Consider the following 19,185-nt stretch of genomic DNA (forward strand, 5'->3'; position numbering starts at 1 on the left):
GTTTCCCCATTTTCTAAAGTGCAGCAGCTTGAAAACACAGAGATGTAGAGGACAGACCCCAGAAGGGTGCCAAAGGGGGATTTCACCAGTAACTCAGTTGATGCTCTGACATCATGCAGCTCATAAACACACACACGTTTACATTTATTCATTCACGTGATTTAGTTATTCAGAACATGCCTCCAAAGTCCCTTGTATCTCAGAACAAGTTCATTACAGCGACTCGAGAGAAGAGACTTGATTCAGACATTTATTCTAGAGCACAGTGAGTCAATCCGTCACTTTCCACGACACGAACCGCACGAGGGATGATTCCAAAAGGTCAGGGGGTTATAAGGTGCTAAGCCGTAAGAAGGGCTGCCGCCTTAAACACAAAATTTTAAGGACAACTAAACAGACCGCGCGCGTAGCTCCTCCCACATTCTGTCCACTCGCTGAGGCACATGCGCACTCGCACCCCTCTTACGTCACCCGCATTCCCCGAGCCACACCCTGCGATAAAGAAAAGAACAGAACACAATCGTAGCGACAAGTTATTTACAATTAAGTAAGAAATAATAGCGCAGGCAACTGCGGTATGAACCACATGGAGACACAAATGCTTTTCGATGAGCAAACTTGTTCAGCGCGACCTCGCTTCTGAAGGCTGCAGGAATCAATCAATCATGTCCGCAACCCGCGAACATCTCGTCTCGGTGCGGAGGAGGAACGCGGCCGAAAAACAGTGAATATCGCGCAGTTTCCGATGCTGAGGGGGGGAGGGGGGTGTCGTGAGGCAGCGCACAAAAATGTCAACAGAAACTGGGCGGCTGTGCCGGTGGGCGGAGCTTGTGGGCGGGGCCGGGGGCGGGGCTTACGAAAAGCTCTCGCTCTCATTAGCATACAGGTCGGAGTCGTTTGCGGAGCTGCTGTCATTTCCTCGACAGGTTGGACTGCGGCTGGTGAGTTCCTGCTTTTTCTTGTGTTTCGAAACAAGCCGAATTTATTGTACAGATGATGCACATCATAAGTTACTTTTAAAATTCCCGTATGTTTTCTTCTTGGTAGCTTAGTTAGTATTTATTAGGGTGTCTGGAACGCGCTAAAATGTTGCCGGTACTTATTTTATAATTATATTGGTGTCTGCGTGTCACTCGTGGGTTTTGCTTTTTAGTTCCAACTCCCACGTACGAAGGACATTGATTGATTGATTGAATTTTGATTGTTGGTCTCTAACCTTGCAGAATGTGATCAGTCGCTGCTCGCTCACCAAGGCTTCTGCTTCTCTCTCTCTCTCTCTCTCTCTCTCTCCTACCTGTTTCTGTGGAAATGTTTTGCACGTCTCGAAATCTGCACTTCTTCTCCTTCTTCATTATTTTATTTTATTTATTCTCACTTATTGATTGATTGATTTTTTTTAGGCCATCATCTGCTGTTTATGCTATTCAAGTCAAATTCCTGTTAATTGTAACTTATTTTTCTATATGTGTGATGTGGTGATACATTGTTACATTTAAAGCTCTATTGTCTGAATTGTACAGTCTACTCCAAGTTTACTCTACTCAATGCTTTTATGAGACTTTGATCAGCAGCTTTACAACACACTGCTTACAAATATATTAATTGTGCTTAATCTTCACTTATTCCCTCCAAAAATTGGTCCAGTCTTTTTGACACTTTTGACAAGGTGTGTCATCGGGCTGAATCGCTGTCAGGACGTTAACCGCTTACTCGCCAGGTATCTGGCGGTATGTGAACTGGCCAGTGCGTTTCCCTCGCCCTTGGCATCTGTTGGCAGTGGGAAGAGAAGGTGCCTCTATCAGTCGTACCCCCGACCTGTGAGAGGAGAAAACCTACTTGGCACAGCAATAAAAGCGCTTAATGACGTCTAAGAATGACTCTTGCAGAGAGAACTGAAAGTCCTACCTTTCCTTCAGGATTCTATTTTTACAAGATGGTTTGGAAGAATTTCTTGTGGGTATTTGGCTGTTGTCCTAAGCTGCTTGTGAAGGACGTTCTATATTTTGAGGGCACAAACTAACTGAAATACAGTATCTGTTACATAACTAATGCCACAGGTGTTTGTCCGCGGGGATTTGTAAACCAGCTCGGAAACAATTTTCTGCTTAAAAACCTTCCAAAGGCTAAAATTCCTTTTTTATTTCTGATTTTCCTGGACTTCATTTTTTGCAAACGTTTCTTCTTTGAACTTCCCTTTCTTGCAAAAGGGAAACTGTATATGATGCAGGATTTTCACCACCTTCAACAAACTGAACTGGTCCATTTTTTGTCCTTAACAGAACATCAGTCGAATTTGGAGAATATCGAAGTTCCATTGTGCGTTTACTAATGTCTTCAAGACCAAAGGACAGTCCGCCCCCTTATAACCATGACAATGAGTAGTAAGTATTGAACTTCATTCCTGCTCTTTTGCGGAATTTGTTGCGCATAATTGACTTTTTCTGGTTCTTAAATCCCATTGAGTTAATACCTCCACTGCTCCATAATGTGTGTAAAAGTGTCATGCTAGTATCTTGCAAAGGAACTCAGAAATTGTCCTTCCCTTCTCTCTACTCTTGTATCCATGTACCTGCCCACCACCTCCAGCTATGGCCCGCCAGAGATATATGACGGAGAGCCCCCGCAGCCGGCCTACTCCTACTACCCCGATGATGAGTTTCAGCACTTCTACCGCTGGAGTTCTCCGCCGGGCATCATTAAGATAGTCTCTGTCATCATCGTCATTCTTTGCGTGGCCATCTTTGCTTGTGTGGCATCCACCTTGGCCTGGGATACTGACATGGGTCTCATGGGTTTTGGGGGGCTTGGGACAGGGTACGGGGGCGCCTCGTATGGCAGCGGGTACAGCAGCTTCGGGGGTGCAGCCTACGGGCCAGGGAACGCCTATGGGTACGGCACACTTGGAGGCAACTACATTGACCCCAGGAAAGGCAAAGGCTTTATTATCGCCATGGGAGGCATTTGCTTCATTGCCATGCTTGTGATCTTCATCCTTATTGTGTCTCGGCAGAACACGGCCAAGACACGGAAGTTCTATCTGGCAGTCATCATTATCTGTGCTATCTTGGCCTTCTTCATGTTCATAGCCACCATAGTCTACCTGATGGCCGTCAATCCCATGGCCCAGTCATCGGGTTCCGTTTTCCAAAACCAGATCGTTGGCTTGTGTGCACAGTATCAGAACCCTCAGCCCTCGAGCATGTTGGTCAACCAGTATCTCTACCACTACTGTGTGGTGGAGCCACAGGAGGTGAGTACACCACTGTCGATGAGTTCTGACCGAAAGATGTGCAATTTCTGATTCAGCTGGTAAAACTAGAAATTCAAAATTTCTGCATCAGGACTGATTTTAAAATTAAAAAAAAATCCTTCTAAGGCTTTGCAAAAAATTTGGAATGCTTTTAGAATTTTGAACGTTGCCATTATCCGCTCAGCTACGGCATGATTGGTTAATGTGAAATTTTGTTGTTTGTTTGTGTTTTTCATTTTCTGCTTAGTATGAGATGTTTAATTTCTGTATGATGTTGGTCATTTTTTCCGTCATCCTCTTGCCAGGCCATTGCCATTGTGTTTGGCTTCTTGGTAACAGCTGGGCTCATCATCATCCTCGTCTTCGCATTGAAGACCCGTCAGAAGATCGAGCGGAACGGGAAGGAGCAGATCCTGTGGTCTAAGGTGAAAGTGATGGATGAAGTGGAGGCTCCACAGGATGTCGAGGAGTGGGTAAGGCTGGAGCTTTGAGACGTAGGAAACTTTTTTTTTTTTAAAATCTCATATCTGCCTCGGAAAAAGCACGTGTATTCCCTTCTGTGTGTTTATTAGGTTTCTTTACTCTAATGCTCTAGCAGACTGTCTTCATCTTGAGTAGAATATTTTACCTTTTGTGTATGTTAAGGGTAAATTCAGTAAGGACAAGTGGGGGGGCGGTGGGACTCAATTTGGAGGGGACTAGAGGAATCTTGAGGGTGGCACAGCGAGTAGCGCTGCTGTCTCACAGCGACTGGGTGGCGCGAGAGGACGTGGGTTCGATCCCCGCTCAGTCTGTATGGAGTTTGAGTGGGTTTCCTCCAGGTGCTCTGGTTTCCTCCCACACTCCAAAGACATGCTGTTCAGGTTCCCCCATAGTGTGTGAGTAACACAGAGAGATTGTGTTCCACTGATGCACTGATGTATGGATGAGTGACCCATTAGTGTATCTAGCAGTGTAAGTCACCGCGGTGAACAAGGTGTGTGTGTGTGTGTGTGTGTGTGTGTGTGGGCTGATAACACTACACAGTATCCATTGGAAGTCGCTCTGGAGAAAAGTGTGTGGTAATTAATGTAAATGTACTGTAAAGCAGATTAATTTGCTATACCTCAGATATTAAAAATGGTCATTCGTACTTTTGAGGAAGGTACGGAACATGAATTACTACAGTAAGAATAGTCCGCTGTGTAAATAGGTCAAATTAAGCCACCTGTAGAAGGCATCATTTAAATTAAAAAAGGGAGATGATAAAAGGTCATAGAGCTACCGGCATGTGTCTGTTTGAGAGGATAAACTGTTGTGCAGCACTAGTTAGTGTTTCCAAGTTATCAGTCGGCTCTCTTTGTCAAATGTCGCTCTGCTTCGCCTGCGTCGGCCGAAAGCAACACTTCCTGCTCCTCTTTAACGCGGTTAAGGATCTCTGTGGGGGGGTTGGGGGGGGAGTTTCTGGGTGTGGCTTGTTGCCGTTTCACTCCTGTGTCCCTCGGGTAAAATCCTGACGGAACGTAACCGTTTACTGGCCCTTTTCAGCTCTCTGTCCCTCTGTCCTCATTCCTGCTGCACTTGCTGATGACTTTGTTCATAAACAGTAAGGAGGTGGAATTAATATGAGCGTCAGACTTTTTTATTTTATTTTATTTGCTTTTGAAAAGTGGGGGTGCGGTGGCGCAGTGGGTTGGACCACAGTCCTGCTTTCCGGTGGGTCTGGGGTTCGAGTCCCGCTTGGGGTGCCTTGTGATGGACTGGCGTCCCGTCCTGGGTGTGTCCCCTCCCCCTCTGGCCTTACGCCCTGTGTTACCGGGTAGGCTCCGGTTCCCCGCGACCCCGTATGGGACAAGCGGTTCTGAAAATGTGTGTGTGTGTGTGTGCTTTTGAAAAACCATCAGAGTCTGTAGGTGAAGGTGTAGAATTGTGATCTTTTTTTCTCGAGGATCAGGCCCGCGGTCGGTGGTATTTTTTCATCTGTACCTTGCTGTTTACGCTTCCATTTCGTGCGTGGCGCCTTTGTTGGTCCCGGAGACGACGACGACGGCGAAGCGGAGAAACCGGTTCACGCAGGGTTCTCAGCCCGTAGGCCGTAGGCTGGAGCACGTGCCGGGAGAAACGGCGCTCCCTGCGCGGAGAGGCGCCGAGATCGCGTCGAGTTCCTGGGCGCTCGGTTATCCCTCAAGGTGTCCCGTTGGTACCCTTGTCCACCTGTTCCTGGACACACGTGCGCTCCTGCTTTTGAGGAGCAGGAAGCACAGTGACAGCATAATGGTGGCGCGGTGAGTAGCGCCGCTGTCTCACAGTGCCTGGGTGGTGTGCGGGAACGTGGCTTCGATCCCTGCTCAGTGTGTGTGGAGTTTGCATGTTCTCCCTGTGTCTGCGTGGATTTCCTCCCGGTGCTCTGGTTTCCTCCCACACTCCAAAGAGATGCTGTTCAGGTTCCCCCATAGCGTGTGTGCGTGTGTGCGTGTGTGCGTGTGTGCGTGTGTGTGTGTGTGTGTGTGTGTGTGTGTGTGTGTTACACTGATGTATGGATGAGTGACCCAGTGTAAGTCACCGCGGTGAATAAGGTGTGTGGGCTCATAACACCACATAGTATCCATTGTAGATTTCTTTGCAGAAAAGCGTCTGCTAAGCGCATAAGCGTAAATGTAATAAAGGTGTTGCTGAGCACAGAGCAGCGAAGTGACTGTAGGTGCTTTTCTCTTTCGCACCGTCCAGGTGAACAACGTCTCTGCTGCCCCAGGGCTGCAGCTCAACGAATACCCCGAGAAGTTCGGAGGCTCCAGGAGCCACTTGGATGACGTTGACATGCGGCACTTTTACAGCCCGGAGTAAGTGGAGCCCCCGGTTTCTCCTTCGGCTGCCTTTTCTTTTCTTTTTCTTTGTTTTGGGCTGGAAATGTGAAGACGTGAGACGTAGTAATTGTGAAATTCTTTGTCCCGCCTGGTCTGCTCGTTTCCCTTTTAATTCGTGTTTTTACGCACAGCTGATCCGCTCGCTTGTGCGGTTCCTGTTTCGCTTCAACAAGTGGTGGTAAAAGCAAAATATGAAAACCAGCTCGATCTGCTGTGCTCTGGTTTTGCCCCCCCCCCCCCCCCCCGGGCGTGTCGGTTTGCACTCGTTCTTCTGTTCGCCCCGATTTCTAAACGCTCGCAAACTTTTAGTTTTATTTATTTATTTTATTAATCTATCACGCTCTCCAAACGCCTGCTGAGAGATGAACAAGATGAGACTTGTCTAGTCCAAGAGCTGCTCGCGTGCTCTGGGTTCGCTCTTGAGATTCGGTCCGGTTCATTCTTAACCCCCCGACAGCCCAACGCTTTTGTGGAAATTGATGGAAGTCGAGAGGAAAAAGGATGGAGGGAAGAGCAGAAACGCTCGGCCTCATGGTGGGTCTCTGCTCCTTCCTTCTCTTTCGCACAGCCGGGCTGTCGGTGGAGGCGTCGCACTGGACAGGCCTGTATTTCCACTTGAGCAAGAGTAAAACGCGGTATCCTGACAGCAGCATGAGTATCTGAAGAAGGGAGCGTACGGTCCACTTCCCCGAGACGCATTTTCATAAAGCGCAGCACGTGGAGCGAGTTTCATGTCCTTCGAGCGAAAGTTTCTCATTTAATTTAACTCGCGTTGACGTGCTGTGCGACGAACTCGGCCCACGCACGCGTGCAGCCTTTCGGTGCAAAGGCGATGTAATTATCGTGGTAAACGCGAGTCGCCTTGCACTTAAGCCACGTGGATGCGTTACTTCACCAAAATATATGTGGGGAAACAATGCTGTGCTTTTGCCTTGACCTCAGAAAAGAGAACAGTTCTATTCCTTCAACAAACTGCACATCGGTGTGGTTTTTCAAAAAAAAAAAAAAAAGAGGGAAAAACAAGCTTTGCCCTCTGAAAAAAGCTTTATTCTCACACTAATTGCACCTCCTTTCTGTTTATTAACCAAGTACAACAATGAAATGCTGTGTGGAACATGTCATGTGGGGGGGGGGGGTGCTGCAGGCTCCTCGCACAACGTGTGTAAGTGGCTCCTAGTAAAGGTTGGCGGCGGACTCGCTCGCGTACAGCCCCGCGCTCGTGTCGATCGAGACCGGAGCCACCAGCTGACTCCGCTGTGTTGCAGAGCGCCGGAGACGGACGCGCCCCCGCGCGGCGCGGCTCCCGACAGCAGCGGCTCCGAGATCGCGAGCTCCGTGGCCAAACCCCCGAAGAGGCGCCCGGCCAGACCCCCGCGCGTCGGTGGCTACGAGACGGCGGAGTCCGGCGACGAGCTCGAGGAAGACGACTTCGAGAAGTAAGGGTGGCGACGCGCGATCGCGCTTTCGCTCCTCCGTTCCTCCAGCGGGGAGACGGTGCTGCGCTTCCTTTGGCCCGTGGCGTGGCGCGAATGGCCCGAAATGTATTCCCCGGTTGGACGGACTGCCGTGTGCGCGTATAAGCCACAGAAATCCCTTTGCTTCTCCAGCGAGTTCCCCCCCATCCGGGACGAAGAGGAGAGGCAGGACTACAAGCGGGAGTTTGACAGGGAGCACCACGAGTACAAGTCCCTGCAGGCGGAGATGGACGAGGTGAACGGGAAGCTCTCGGAGTTGGACCGTCGGCTCGACGACCTGGAGGAAGACTCTCCGGAGTTCCTGGTCGGTTCCGCTCGGGCTTCGCGTTTCCTTCCTCGGATATTTAAGAAAAGTTCTGCTGCGCTCGCACTAAGTCTAAGGCGCATGTTCTCGGCCCTTTTACGTTTCTTTATTTTTGCGCGCAGCCCTCCTGCTTTCTTCTTACGTGATGCTTTTAACGAGCTGCTCGGGGGTTTGAGAAACAGAAGCAAACGGAGACGCGGTTGGCGAAGATCTGACGCTGCTCTTCTGTCCCTGTAACAGGACGCCGTGGACGAGTACAACAGGCTCAAGGACGTCAAGAGGGTACGTACCTCCTCGTACCTCCTCGTCCCTCCGCACCGCAGCTCCCGCAACGCCCCCCCCCTCCCCGGCCACCTACAAACATCGGTGTGCTCTTGTGCTCTTGTCCTCCCGCAGTCGGCCGACTACCAGAGTAAGAAGCGGAGATGTAAATACCTGAAAGCCAAGCTCTCCCACATTAAGAAGATGGTCGGCAACTTTGACCGCAGGGCGTGACCTGTGACCCCTGACGTGAGCCGGATGACCGTTGACCACCTGAGTGAGTTTAAGTTGGGAAAGCAGCTCTTTGGAAGCCGGGGATGAATGTGCCTGGTAAAGGGAGGTTCTTTGCAGAGTTATTTTTGTACGCTTTATCTAACGAAGGTCTTGCTTTTTAATATTGAAAGATACGTTATGTGTGTATTCTTGCATATTGTCTGTTCGATACGTCTGAAGCGGGTTGCCGAGAGTCCCGTGGCCCCCGTGCGTGCTGAAGCTGAAGCTGAAGCGTGCAGTGGCACTTGAGCATCTCTGTGAATGAACCGGCGAACAAATTGAACCTCCGCCTTTGCGTGCCTAGGAATGCGGACGGTTTGTCCGTAACTGGTGCGCGTTTTAGTTTTACCGGCGTCTGCCGTGAACGTTCCGTAGAATTCTCTAAATTTCAGTTCCTGCTATAACATTTCTCTTGGATTTTTAAGCAGTTAGTATTGATAAAAACACAAGTTGGCAAATAAACCAATTTGGTTTCTTTAGCATTTGAGCGTTTGCCCTTGATTGACCCGATCTCTAGTATCTCGATGTTTTTACCGCTGAGACGACGAGCCCAGCTTGTTCACGCGTCGGTTCCTTGTTAAGTGTCTGGTGTAATGTAATAAACAGATGTATTGGCCACGAAAACCCTTTTTTTGTCTCCGCTGGTAGAAATAAACTGTGCCTTTCAAGCAGTGGAATCCAGTGGTGGTGATTTCTTAACTCTCTTAAACAGCCCAACAAATGTTGCTCCATGTGACAGCAGCGAAGTGTCGCCTTTACAGTTTTTTTTTTTTTCTTCTCCCCCCTCCTTTTATTTGGTTTTATGCTCCGCACGGGGTCCCAGCAACGCACAGGGAGAGACGGGATAGCAGGGAAAGCGAGAGAGCGAGGGCTCAGGGTCACAAGCTTACGGTCTCTCTCACGTTTGCTCATGTAGTTCTTTCCAGTAATTTCCAGAAAGGTCTCCACATGTTCCCGAATTCGCTCGAGTTCTCACGCAAATCAAATGTGAATTAATATTTTTTCTTTTTTTTAAGTGGGAGAAATGAAACACTTCTGTCATACACATGCTGGGTTATCTGTCACTGCGTAAGAGCTCTGTGCTTTTTTTAAAAAAAAAATATAAAAAAAAGCAATAGTATACAATAACACAATTCTAAGAAGCTGGAAAACCATAGTAACTGTAGTACATTGTTTCGCCAGGTCAACTCCAGCTCCGTTTTCCGTAGTTAGTGCTTCTCCATGCTGTATATAACAGGGTAATTTTTACTGCAGCAGTCAGTTCAGGGTAATTAGCTGCAGCAGAAGCAGGATTCAAAGCCGGGCCCTTGGAGCACAAGGTGGAACCGCAAACGGCTTCACCGACGGCGCCTGAGCCTCGACCGGAACAGGTGAGCATGAAGAGTAGAGTCTGTGCCTGCTGAACGTGACGGGCGGTCCGTGAGGGCGCGCTTTTGTGGCCGTGCCACTTTTGGACCACGTCCACTAATATTCACTTTAAGCACCGTGCTCACGCTTTCCATGAAAGGTCGGGTGACGCAGTTCACGCATGCGCATCGTTCCGAGGGAACGTTTCATTCAAAACGCACAATGGAAACCGAAAATACGTCTGAAAATGGGAACTTCTGGGAGCGCCAGCAACTCTCATCCCACTGAGAGGGGTTAGTGTCCTCGGAGTCCCACAAATATTTCACATTTGCTTAGCAGACGTTTTCTCCAAAGCGACTTTCAATCAACTCTATGTAGCGTTATCAGCCCACACACCTTATACTGCTGGATATACTTACACGGGGTCACTCATCCATGCATCATTGGCACACACACATTCTCTCTCTGTGTCACTCACACACTATGGGGGAACGTGAACAGCATATCTTTGGACTGTGGGAGGAAACCAGAGCACCCAGAGGAAACCCACACACAACTCCACAGCGACTGAGTGGGAATCGAACCCACGTCCTCTGGCGCCACGCAGGTGCCGTGAGACAACAGCACTACTCGCTTTGCCACCAGGTGCCTTTTAGTCTTGTGAAAGCAGAGCAAATGAGAAGTTGAAGCGTGAGCCAGTCACCGTTTTTCAGCCGGTCAGTGATGTTCACACTGTTTCTCTCCATTAATCACTTGTACTTGTGATGAGTTGCATTTCTAATTATATCCATCAACCCTGAATAAAGACGCAGCTGTGATGACCTGGAGCACTTGCACACAGGGCTTGAGGCAGGATTGGACATGGCTGGAACTCCTGTCCCTCAAGGGACATATTTTAATGAAAAATAACAAAATATCATAAAAGTCCATCTGTTTACAATAAAATCTTTATAAAGGCCACTGACAGTAACACTTGAAGCAACATTCTATTCTTTATGTCCATTTTTTTTTTTTTTTTTTTTAAAGACACCTGTTTTTTCCACAACAGCAATGGACATAAGAGTTATAATACACACACACACAAAGTGTGATCGCTGTGCCAGCAGCTCCCTCGGCCGCCTCTCCCGCTCTTTTCGTGTTCGGGTCGGGTTCCCGGAGGGACAGCACGCGGACGCAGCTGCGTTTCACAGGCCGTGGTCTCCGGGGCCCTCGAAGGGCCCGCGTTTGTCTAACCAGGCCTTCAGGAGCGGCAGGTTCTTATCCATCCAGCGGATGTTCTCCTCGATGCTCTCCAAGGCCTGCTGGAGGCAGCGCAGTCCTGCTCCGGTCTCCTTCCTGAGCGAGCTAAAAAAGTGCTGCACCTGCAAGGACGCAAGCGGACGGGAACTCATGTCAGGAAGCGCCGCTGCACTTGGACACGTACCGCTTCAGGACGCAAGCGGCCGAGGACCCGGAAGGCGGCCGTTTGTCCAGCCACGCGCTCCGACGCGTGACTTTCCGCTTCCATTTCTCTCCTGGTCAGATCCAGTTTGTCCTCTTCTCTCACGACAGATGTGGACACTTTGCGTTTCTTGGTGATCTCACACATGGAATAACCTTCATTTCGCTGAATAGCAGCAGACTGACCTCTCTCGAAAACTCTGTTTGGTTTCGGCCTTTTCTGAACCCAGGGATGAACTTTAGGAATGGCAGTACGTTGCAAGCCAGGGAGAGACAAGTCACTTACTTTCTCTAAGAGAACAAGTTGTTTGCGATGTGCTGCTAACACAATTACAGACTCTTCTCCGTTATTAGACCACATTGCCATTAGGACACTGAAGTAAAGGGTGCAAAAAATGGGGCTTCGCAGTCATAGGTGAAGAATAAACTCTTATTCTAACTGTTCCATAATAACTATTCTAGACTCATTTCAAGCACCAATAGCCATTTGCAGCATCACTAACGATGTCTTGGCCGCGCACACGCAGCCAAAAGCTGTAGAAGAATAAAAAAACAGAGTCATTGATCCCCCATAAATGCCCACAAATTCACAGATGTGCAGACAGCGAGTGTTTCCACATACTGTGGCAGCGCCGCTGCATTATTACATTATTAGAGCTACTGCTGCCGCCAGTTTGAATGAAACAGGAAGAAATATTGCTATACGCTAATTTTTCGGTTCTTTCAGAGATGCTTTGTGAAAAAGGCGTTATGTTGGGAGGACTTGGGGCACAAAGGTGTTGCAGCGCAAGTGAAACACCGATCGGGGGGAGGGGGGGCAGGGTACAGACAGAAGGAAAGACTCGCCGGAACGTCGGGGCTCCTTCTGCACCCTGTGCGCTGTACTTCACTTTGTTCCAGTACCGTCCTCCGAAACGCTCTACAAAAGGCTTCGGGAACGCAGCGCCGCGCCTTCAGCTCTACGTGACACAAGCAGGACATGTAGAGCACGTGGGCTCCGCCTTTTCAAATGTCCTCCGACGCAAGAGGGAAAACACACATTTGTGCCACCTGTACAGACTTGTTCCGCTTACCTCTTCCAGCATTTCCCGCGTGGAGAACTGGCCGGTGACCCCGGTCACCATGTGCGCGATGGCCGGAGAGCCCAGGTCAAATCTGGAGGCCAAACGCCATTGAGTTCTTGAGTCACTTTCCAACTCTGCACTTCTAAGTTTGTCACTATTCAAAGCTTTCTTTTGACATCTTCAGGAAAAGCAGTGGACACCTCTGCGTGACACTAGTTAAAATGCTGTGTTCAGCAGGTCACGCCCATCAGGACTAGCAGGACAACACGAGGAGTGAGGAGAAGAAGCGGAACCCACTTGTTGAGCAGCCGCTCCCAGTTGGCCCTCAGGAAGTCCCAGGCGCGTCTGTAGCCCTTGGGGTTCCTGCTCACAGAGACGAGGACGTAGGGCAGGTCCTGAGTCTTGAGCACCTCTCCTTCCAGACTCTGCTCCAGAATCCTGGGTTCGAGGAGGAGGAACAAAGAGCTTTAATCTCACGTAGAAAACAGAGCAGGAAGCGCAGACTGAGCACGCAGTCCAGCCTCTAGACTTTTCGTGAACAAAGGAGCACTTTTGCCCACTGCAGCATTAGGACCAGGTTCAGTTCCAGCTTGCAATGAGCTCCAGCGACCCCTACCGTACCCGACATCCTACCGTACTGGACTCTCACACTGTCCTCCAGCCGGTCAGCGCCGCGCATTTCTACTGACGAGGTTCTAAAACCTCAGCAAGACTCAGACAAGCACAGTCTGTAACTGAAGGAGCCAAGTTCTATCAGAAAGCGACACTTGTGTTCGGAGCCGAGAAGAAAGAGCGAGACATAGAGTGGGATGCAGTGAGACACACGGCGAGACACACGGCGAGACACAAAGTAAGACACACAACGCCGCGCTACGCTGTGCTGTCAGTCACACCACGTGGCGGAGGCCGATTCTCACCACTGGAGCTTGTGGCCCAGCGGACTGGTACAGAGCGCAGTCTTGATGCGGCTCTTCACTGAGGAATACAGCGAGCGGCGGTACTTGTCCAAGAGGAAGTCCCAGCCCTCCTCGGATCGCGCCCCCACCGAGTACACCGCCAGGCTCACGTCACTGGGCACGCTGCGGGACACCAACGGGGTCAGCGGGTCATTCATCTTCCGCCAGAGAGGCTCGGCAAGGCGGAAGTTCCGTCCGGCATCGCCGGTCCAAGGGCGCCGTTTCAGCCCGTTCTGCCGACGGACGTTCTGCTACAGTGCCCGCGGCTCAAGGCCGTCACCCCAGACACACAGCGCTTTGGTAGCCGCTGCTTGAGCGCAGTGACTGGCGGCCCGCTGCGCACCCGGGTCTTTTACCGCTCCCCGAAACAACACGTCTCCCTCTTGTCGTTTGGCCTTTGCTGATGTGATGTGATGTGATTAGGCCAAATTGTGCAGCGCAGGTTTTCTGAAACTGTGACGAATTCAAGGGGAAAAGTTCAATCGAAATTTCACTTAAAGGCTCAGTTTAAATTTTGCCCAATACATTTCTTCATTTAGCTGATGCTTTTTCCCCAAACTGACTGGCAGCATTAAGTTACTTACAGTTTTTTACCCATTCATACAGCTGGGTAATTTTACTGGTGTAATTTAGGGTAAGTACCTTGTTTAAGGGTACAACAGCTGGATGTGAGAATCAAACCTGGAACCTTTAGGTCCACAGGCAGGAGCTGTAACCACTGAGCTACCAGCTGTAGTACAAAGAGTTTAAAAAATATATAGATTTCAGCAAAGAAAACGGTTCTACTTTTCACATTTCATACGTACATTTCCATTAAATGTATCATTTCAATTGTACGACATCACTCTTCTAGTATAAAATACAGAACACGGAATGGAAGAGTAAACACTAGAACTCTGCCTGCTGGAAACGTCGTCTTCTCCGTTATTCTGCGTACGAGGTGGGACGGAAGGGAACGCAACGGTGAGAAACGGAGACTCCGCTCAAAGCGACGGCCGCGGGTCTGAACGGCGCTGCCAGCTCTGCTCCAGCAAAGCGTACGCTGTACGTACACGAGCAAAACACTGTAAATAGCTCTGGAGAAACACTTCAGGCCGTGTAGAGAAAATGTACAGTAACTGCTGGGAAATTAGGTGCGAGTTACGTAACAGGATCAATTATAAGCGTAATTACGTCTAACGAGTATTAACTGCGTGCCGTTATTCCGGCATTTTCTCCCAGTGCTGTACGTGCGGCACGTGGCGCGGGCTGCTGACCTCACGGTGCCGTCGGACTCCTTCCACTTCCGGAAGAGCTCCCCGGCAGCGCGCGTGCAGGGCGCGTGTCCGCGCACGCAGGCGAAGAGCAGCAGGTAGCTGCGCAGCATCCGCTGGGACACGGAGCCCTCGTCGCTCCAGGACTGGCGCTCTATGAGCTCCCTGAACAGGTTCACGATGTACGCCTGGACGACGGAAAGAGCAGACGAGCTCGAGAAACACCTCGTTCCCTCGCCTGCGCTCCGCACCAAGAGCCGAGCGAAGGAGCCCACGAAGGCGCGGAGTGCGAAAGCCTCACCTTCAGCTGGTTCTCCACATCCTCCATGTCCCTCTTCTCCATGAGCTTGTAGAGGGGCACCAGCTCACTGAGGCCCTGTGTTACAGGCATGATTTCTGTCTCCTTGCTCAAGTAGAGGCTCAGGTCCAGAGCTCGGTCCAGGGGCACCTTGTCAACGCTGAGACACAACAGGACACGTTATGTGCGCAACTCCAGCGAATAGCTTCTCAGCAGCTGCCACGCATGTCGGGAAAGTGTGACCTTCTCAAAAGTACGCTGTTTTCACGAGTGCGGAGTGTAGAGCGTTCACAAAGGGCCGGAGCAGTGCGCCGTCACACCGGCTCTTACGCCGTACCGAAAGCCGTGTTTCAAGGAGCCCCTAAGAGCAGAGGCGCGAGCTGAAGCACCTGACCAGCTGGAAGACGTTGTTGATGAGGCTGGTGCGGTCGTTGCTGCTCAGCGCTGTGTGGTTGTGCTGCAGGAGCGAGACCAGAGCATCCCAGCCGCCTGCCTCGTAGTGCACTATGTAGTAGCCCCTCATGTCCACGTTGAACTTGACCCACTCGACCTCCTCTGGGAGGTGCAGCACATCTGTTGGAGAAAACACACACCGTGTGTGCGCGCGCGCGCATGCACCAGTGAACCTCAAAGCCCCCCTGAACATCAACAAGCTTTAGAGCGAGGAACGCGGTCCATTTCGCTGCGTCGCCAATGAAAGTTACTCGACACCATCAGCCGCTGCCCATAGGGCTCTCGCGCCACTTGGAGCGAGCGGTCCAACGCTCGTCCACACATCGAACCCAAGTCGGGGTCGAGAAAGAGCTCCAGACCTGTCCTGGTTTTCAGCAGGAAGCGATGTACTGTGTTGGACCTGCTGGTGATGTAAGTCAGCGGAATATGCCACAGGAACCTGGAAAAGAGAGTAAAAAGAAGCACTCGATCAACAGCTTGCTGTGGACCACGGTCATCGTAGCCAACGAAAAACGGTGAAAAACCTCGAAAACGGAAAACGCAACGCGGTCTTACTTGGAGCTCTGGCTCGGCTCCTTGTTCTTCAGATACCTCTCCTGACTCAGTCGCACCTCGCGCCCTCGGACCTCCACAGTAACCACCGGGAAGCCCTCCTGTAGCGTCCAAGTGTCCATCATTTCATGCACATCCAGGCCGTCCTCTGCGTACCACTTCTGTATGCCGAGAACATCCAGAAATGAGTGTTTTTCAATGCAACTTCACCTCTTCGCCCAGTAAACGCAAGCAAGTCCAGTATTAAATGCTGGAAATGAAATCTTAGAAGCGTACAAGAGATGAGGAGGAACTACTGAACGTTTCATCACAAGAGCACTGATGCCATACGAGTGACGAGTGGCTCGACATTTTGGCCTTTACGACAGACGTTTTTCACTCTGTGGTTACAGTGAAACTGGCACGGATACTGAATAACGTAGAAAATGAGAAATCAACGTCCTAAATATACCTGTTTTAAAAGCTTCTTCCTTCTTCTACATATTTTAAAACACGAAGCACAAACAAGGAGAACAGAGCTGAGTTTCACTCCCTGAACCGCTGCCGCTGGAAGATCATCGTTTGAAGCAAGCGTAACGTTGCGGTCGAGACTCACCGAGGTTCCGCTCCGTTCCTTCCTTCTTGAGCAGAATCCGTCCCCAGAGAGTCTCTCCTCATCAGAACGGCCCGGCTGACAGACCTAACGTCGATGAGAGCAGGACCAGCTCAACAGCCGCACACGTCCGTACAGTAGCTACACGTACCGCTGGGGATCGCCCAGGGGAGCACGAGGCTCTGTGCTGCGCTACACTTTCATGGGTACGAGAAGGCGGTGTGGGAACCATGAGTGCACCTACACTCGCGAAGCTTTCCCACAGCTGTGCGTTCACCGTGTTCTGGTAGCTGTAGCGCCGAAGGTAGCGGATGATGCCCCTTTTGAAGACCTCTGGAGTGAGGAAATCCCTCAGCATGTTCAGAATACAAGCTCCCTGGAAGGAAAGTCCAAGCAAAGAGCTGTGAAGCCACACACTGGCCGTGAGTGGAGCAGCGCTGCGTCCAACACTGGACAGCTCCTGGGAACAGATACACGATACACCTCCACACCTCCATGGCGAGGTTCCTGTGGATCGAGGACAGCAGTAGAGCCCGTGGGGTGCAGGTGGAGCTACTCCCCCCGAGGCGGACTTAGTGGCCAAGAGGACCACCGGCACATGCTCACAACTGAAAGGAGGTGTTTTCTGGACCTTGTCATAGGACACGTCGTCGAATATTTCCCGGATCTCAGCTGGGTCCTCGACGGGGCTGGACACTGGGTGCGATGAGCTCAAAGCGTCCACCTCCATGGCTTCGAAACATTTACTGAGGAAGTAGTCCTCCTGCAAAATAAGAGCATTTCAAGCAAATGTGTTTCATTACTCTAGTAAATAGTCAATCGGCTTATTTGTCTCTTTGCCCTGTGTCACTGTGCGAGAAGAGCTCCAGAAAAATACATTGAATCGTTTTGCCTTCGCCTGGGCAACACTCTGTTTCGAAGAATTTTCAACATTACAACTACTGCACCGTTCTAAAAAGAAAGGCCCTTAGATGAGCACTCGTAATTATCTCCAAAAGAGATGTTTCTCATTTACTGCGTCATCATTGCAGCTGTAGAGACAATGTGGAGACAACATGCCAGCCAGTTACGAGGCTCACCACTTCCAGCTCAGGGTTCGTGATGTTGACGGACACAAACTCCATGAATTTGGCAAAGCCTTCATTCAGCCACAAGTCGTTCCACCACTGCATGGTGACCAAGTTACCGAACCACTGAAAGAGGGAAACACGGAGCACGAATAACACCAAGGAGCATCTGTAACACCCTGAGAAATGCACTTTTTAAAAAACTCTTCACGAGGGGACTGAAAACCTGATGGGCCAACTCATGGGCGATGACCATGGTGATCGACAGCTTGTCGGATGCAGAAGACTTCTGGGGGTCAAAAAGGAGTCCCGACTCCCGGTAGGTAGTCAAGCCCCAGTTCTCCATCGCACCAGACTGGAAGTCAGGAATGGCAGCCAGGTCTGCGTGAAGAAGCAGCGTCGTTCCAGCGAAAGAGAAAGAAGCCAAAACGAACGCAGAGCGACAGAAAAACACGGACAACGCGCGCTGCTCACCTTGTTTGGGAAGCGAGTACGGAATGCCAAAGTAGTCATCGTAGAAGTCCAGGAGCTTTACTGCGGCTTTCAGGGCAAACTCTGTCTGGTCGATCTTCTCGGGAGCAGCATACACCGAGATCTGTACGGAGGGAAGCCAGCGACAGCCGAGTCGCACGTCACTCGAAGCTCTTCGCTTTGGACACGGCATCGGCTCACGAACGTAGCGGTTCCTCATCGGAGCCGGAGGAGAAGCTCACGGCTGAAGCACCTTAACTCCGTGCTGGGTTGTGCTGCTCACGGACAGGAAGTCGGAGACGATGAAAGCCACCAGGTAGGTGCTCATCTTGACGCTGACATCGAAACGGTCTTCCAAGAGTCCCCCCGGCAGCTCGACGCTCTCCAGCTGGAAGTAGAGCAAGAGGAGCTCAAGCCACCATCACACCTTCCTTCCCGCGCGGGCGACGAGATCGGAAAAGCTCTTCACGCGTTCAAAGCGGCAGAGCGGAACGCGGGAGGACAAGCGCGCGCGCACACACGCACGCACACAAACACCTGTTCCGCACCTTGGGCATGTTGGACAGGGACATGTGCCGGGGCTCCCTGCGTACGCGGATGGAGAAGTTGGCCTTGAAGGCCGGCTCGTCGAAGCAGGGAAAGGCGGCGCGGGCGTGGGTGGGTTCGAAGTGCGTGGCGGCCACGACCCTGCAGGGAGGGCGGCAGCGGAAGCCGGGTGAGGACGGCCGCGTAGGCAGGGCGTGTGCGAGCGAGTCAGAGAGCGAGCGTGTGACAGTGGCATGGCGACTCGAGAGCAGCTCGAGAGCCCTCTTTCTACCTCTCCTCTCCGTCGCGCGTGCGGTACGTGCTCCTGTAAAAGCCGTGGAAGCTGTCCGAGAGCTTGCCCGCGAAGTCCACGTGCAAGACGTAGCCGCCCCCGCGCGCCAGCGGGCCCCCCCCGCCGGCGGGCGCCAGCGCCACCTGCTCCAGGGCCGGCAGCTCCAGCACCTGCAGGGGGAGAAGGAGGAGGCCGCGGGGCCCCAGCTGCAGCTCCGCCCTGGAGATGAGCAGCTCCTTGCTGTGCAGCACGATCTCCTCGGTGTCCTGCAGCACCTCCAGCTGCACGCGCACCGTCCCGCGGAAGCTCAGTGACGTCAGGTTGGGCTGCACGAGCAGCTCGTAGAGCAGCGGCCGCACCGTCTCGGGGAGCCTGGCGCGCGCCGCAGTGTCGGCGGCGAACCGCGGCTGCGCGAACAGGAGCAGCAGCGGCAGCGGCAGCAGGAGCGCGCGGCGCGGAACCATCTGGT

The 19,185-nt window shown here is 51.4% G+C and overlaps 2 protein-coding genes across 2 annotated transcripts; one reads left to right on the top strand and one right to left on the bottom strand.

Annotated features, from left to right (window-relative positions):
- The first annotated feature begins 461 nt into the window (after window positions 1-461).
- Window positions 462-9,080, top strand: oclna (occludin a). The gene is made up of 9 exons (XM_018744991.2): window positions 462-941; window positions 2,280-2,381; window positions 2,587-3,250; window positions 3,556-3,723; window positions 5,957-6,069; window positions 7,359-7,529; window positions 7,701-7,872; window positions 8,113-8,154; window positions 8,269-9,080. Exons 2-9 carry the CDS (start codon window positions 2,329-2,331, stop codon window positions 8,365-8,367), a joined length of 1,482 nt encoding a protein of 493 aa, XP_018600507.2. The 5' UTR covers window positions 462-941; window positions 2,280-2,328; the 3' UTR covers window positions 8,368-9,080.
- A 1,606-nt stretch (window positions 9,081-10,686) lies between these two features.
- Window positions 10,687-19,180, bottom strand: LOC108930025 (endoplasmic reticulum aminopeptidase 1-like). Its single transcript, XM_029253096.1, has 18 exons — window positions 18,717-19,180; window positions 18,448-18,586; window positions 18,153-18,287; window positions 17,903-18,023; window positions 17,655-17,809; window positions 17,441-17,554; window positions 16,993-17,124; window positions 16,606-16,737; window positions 16,365-16,448; window positions 15,773-15,930; window positions 15,577-15,656; window positions 15,154-15,337; window positions 14,768-14,924; window positions 14,470-14,654; window positions 13,175-13,336; window positions 12,555-12,695; window positions 12,267-12,348; window positions 10,687-11,114 (listed from the first exon to the last, which is right to left on the bottom strand). The coding sequence occupies exons 1-18, from the start codon at window positions 19,178-19,180 to the stop codon at window positions 10,938-10,940; spliced, it is 2,802 nt and encodes a 933-aa protein (XP_029108929.1). The 3' UTR covers window positions 10,687-10,937.
- Window positions 19,181-19,185: the final 5 nt, after the last annotated feature.

The sequence above is a fragment of the Scleropages formosus genome, chromosome 6 (genome assembly GCF_900964775.1).
Source record: "Scleropages formosus chromosome 6, fSclFor1.1, whole genome shotgun sequence".
Taxonomy (NCBI): Eukaryota; Metazoa; Chordata; class Actinopteri; order Osteoglossiformes; family Osteoglossidae; genus Scleropages; species Scleropages formosus.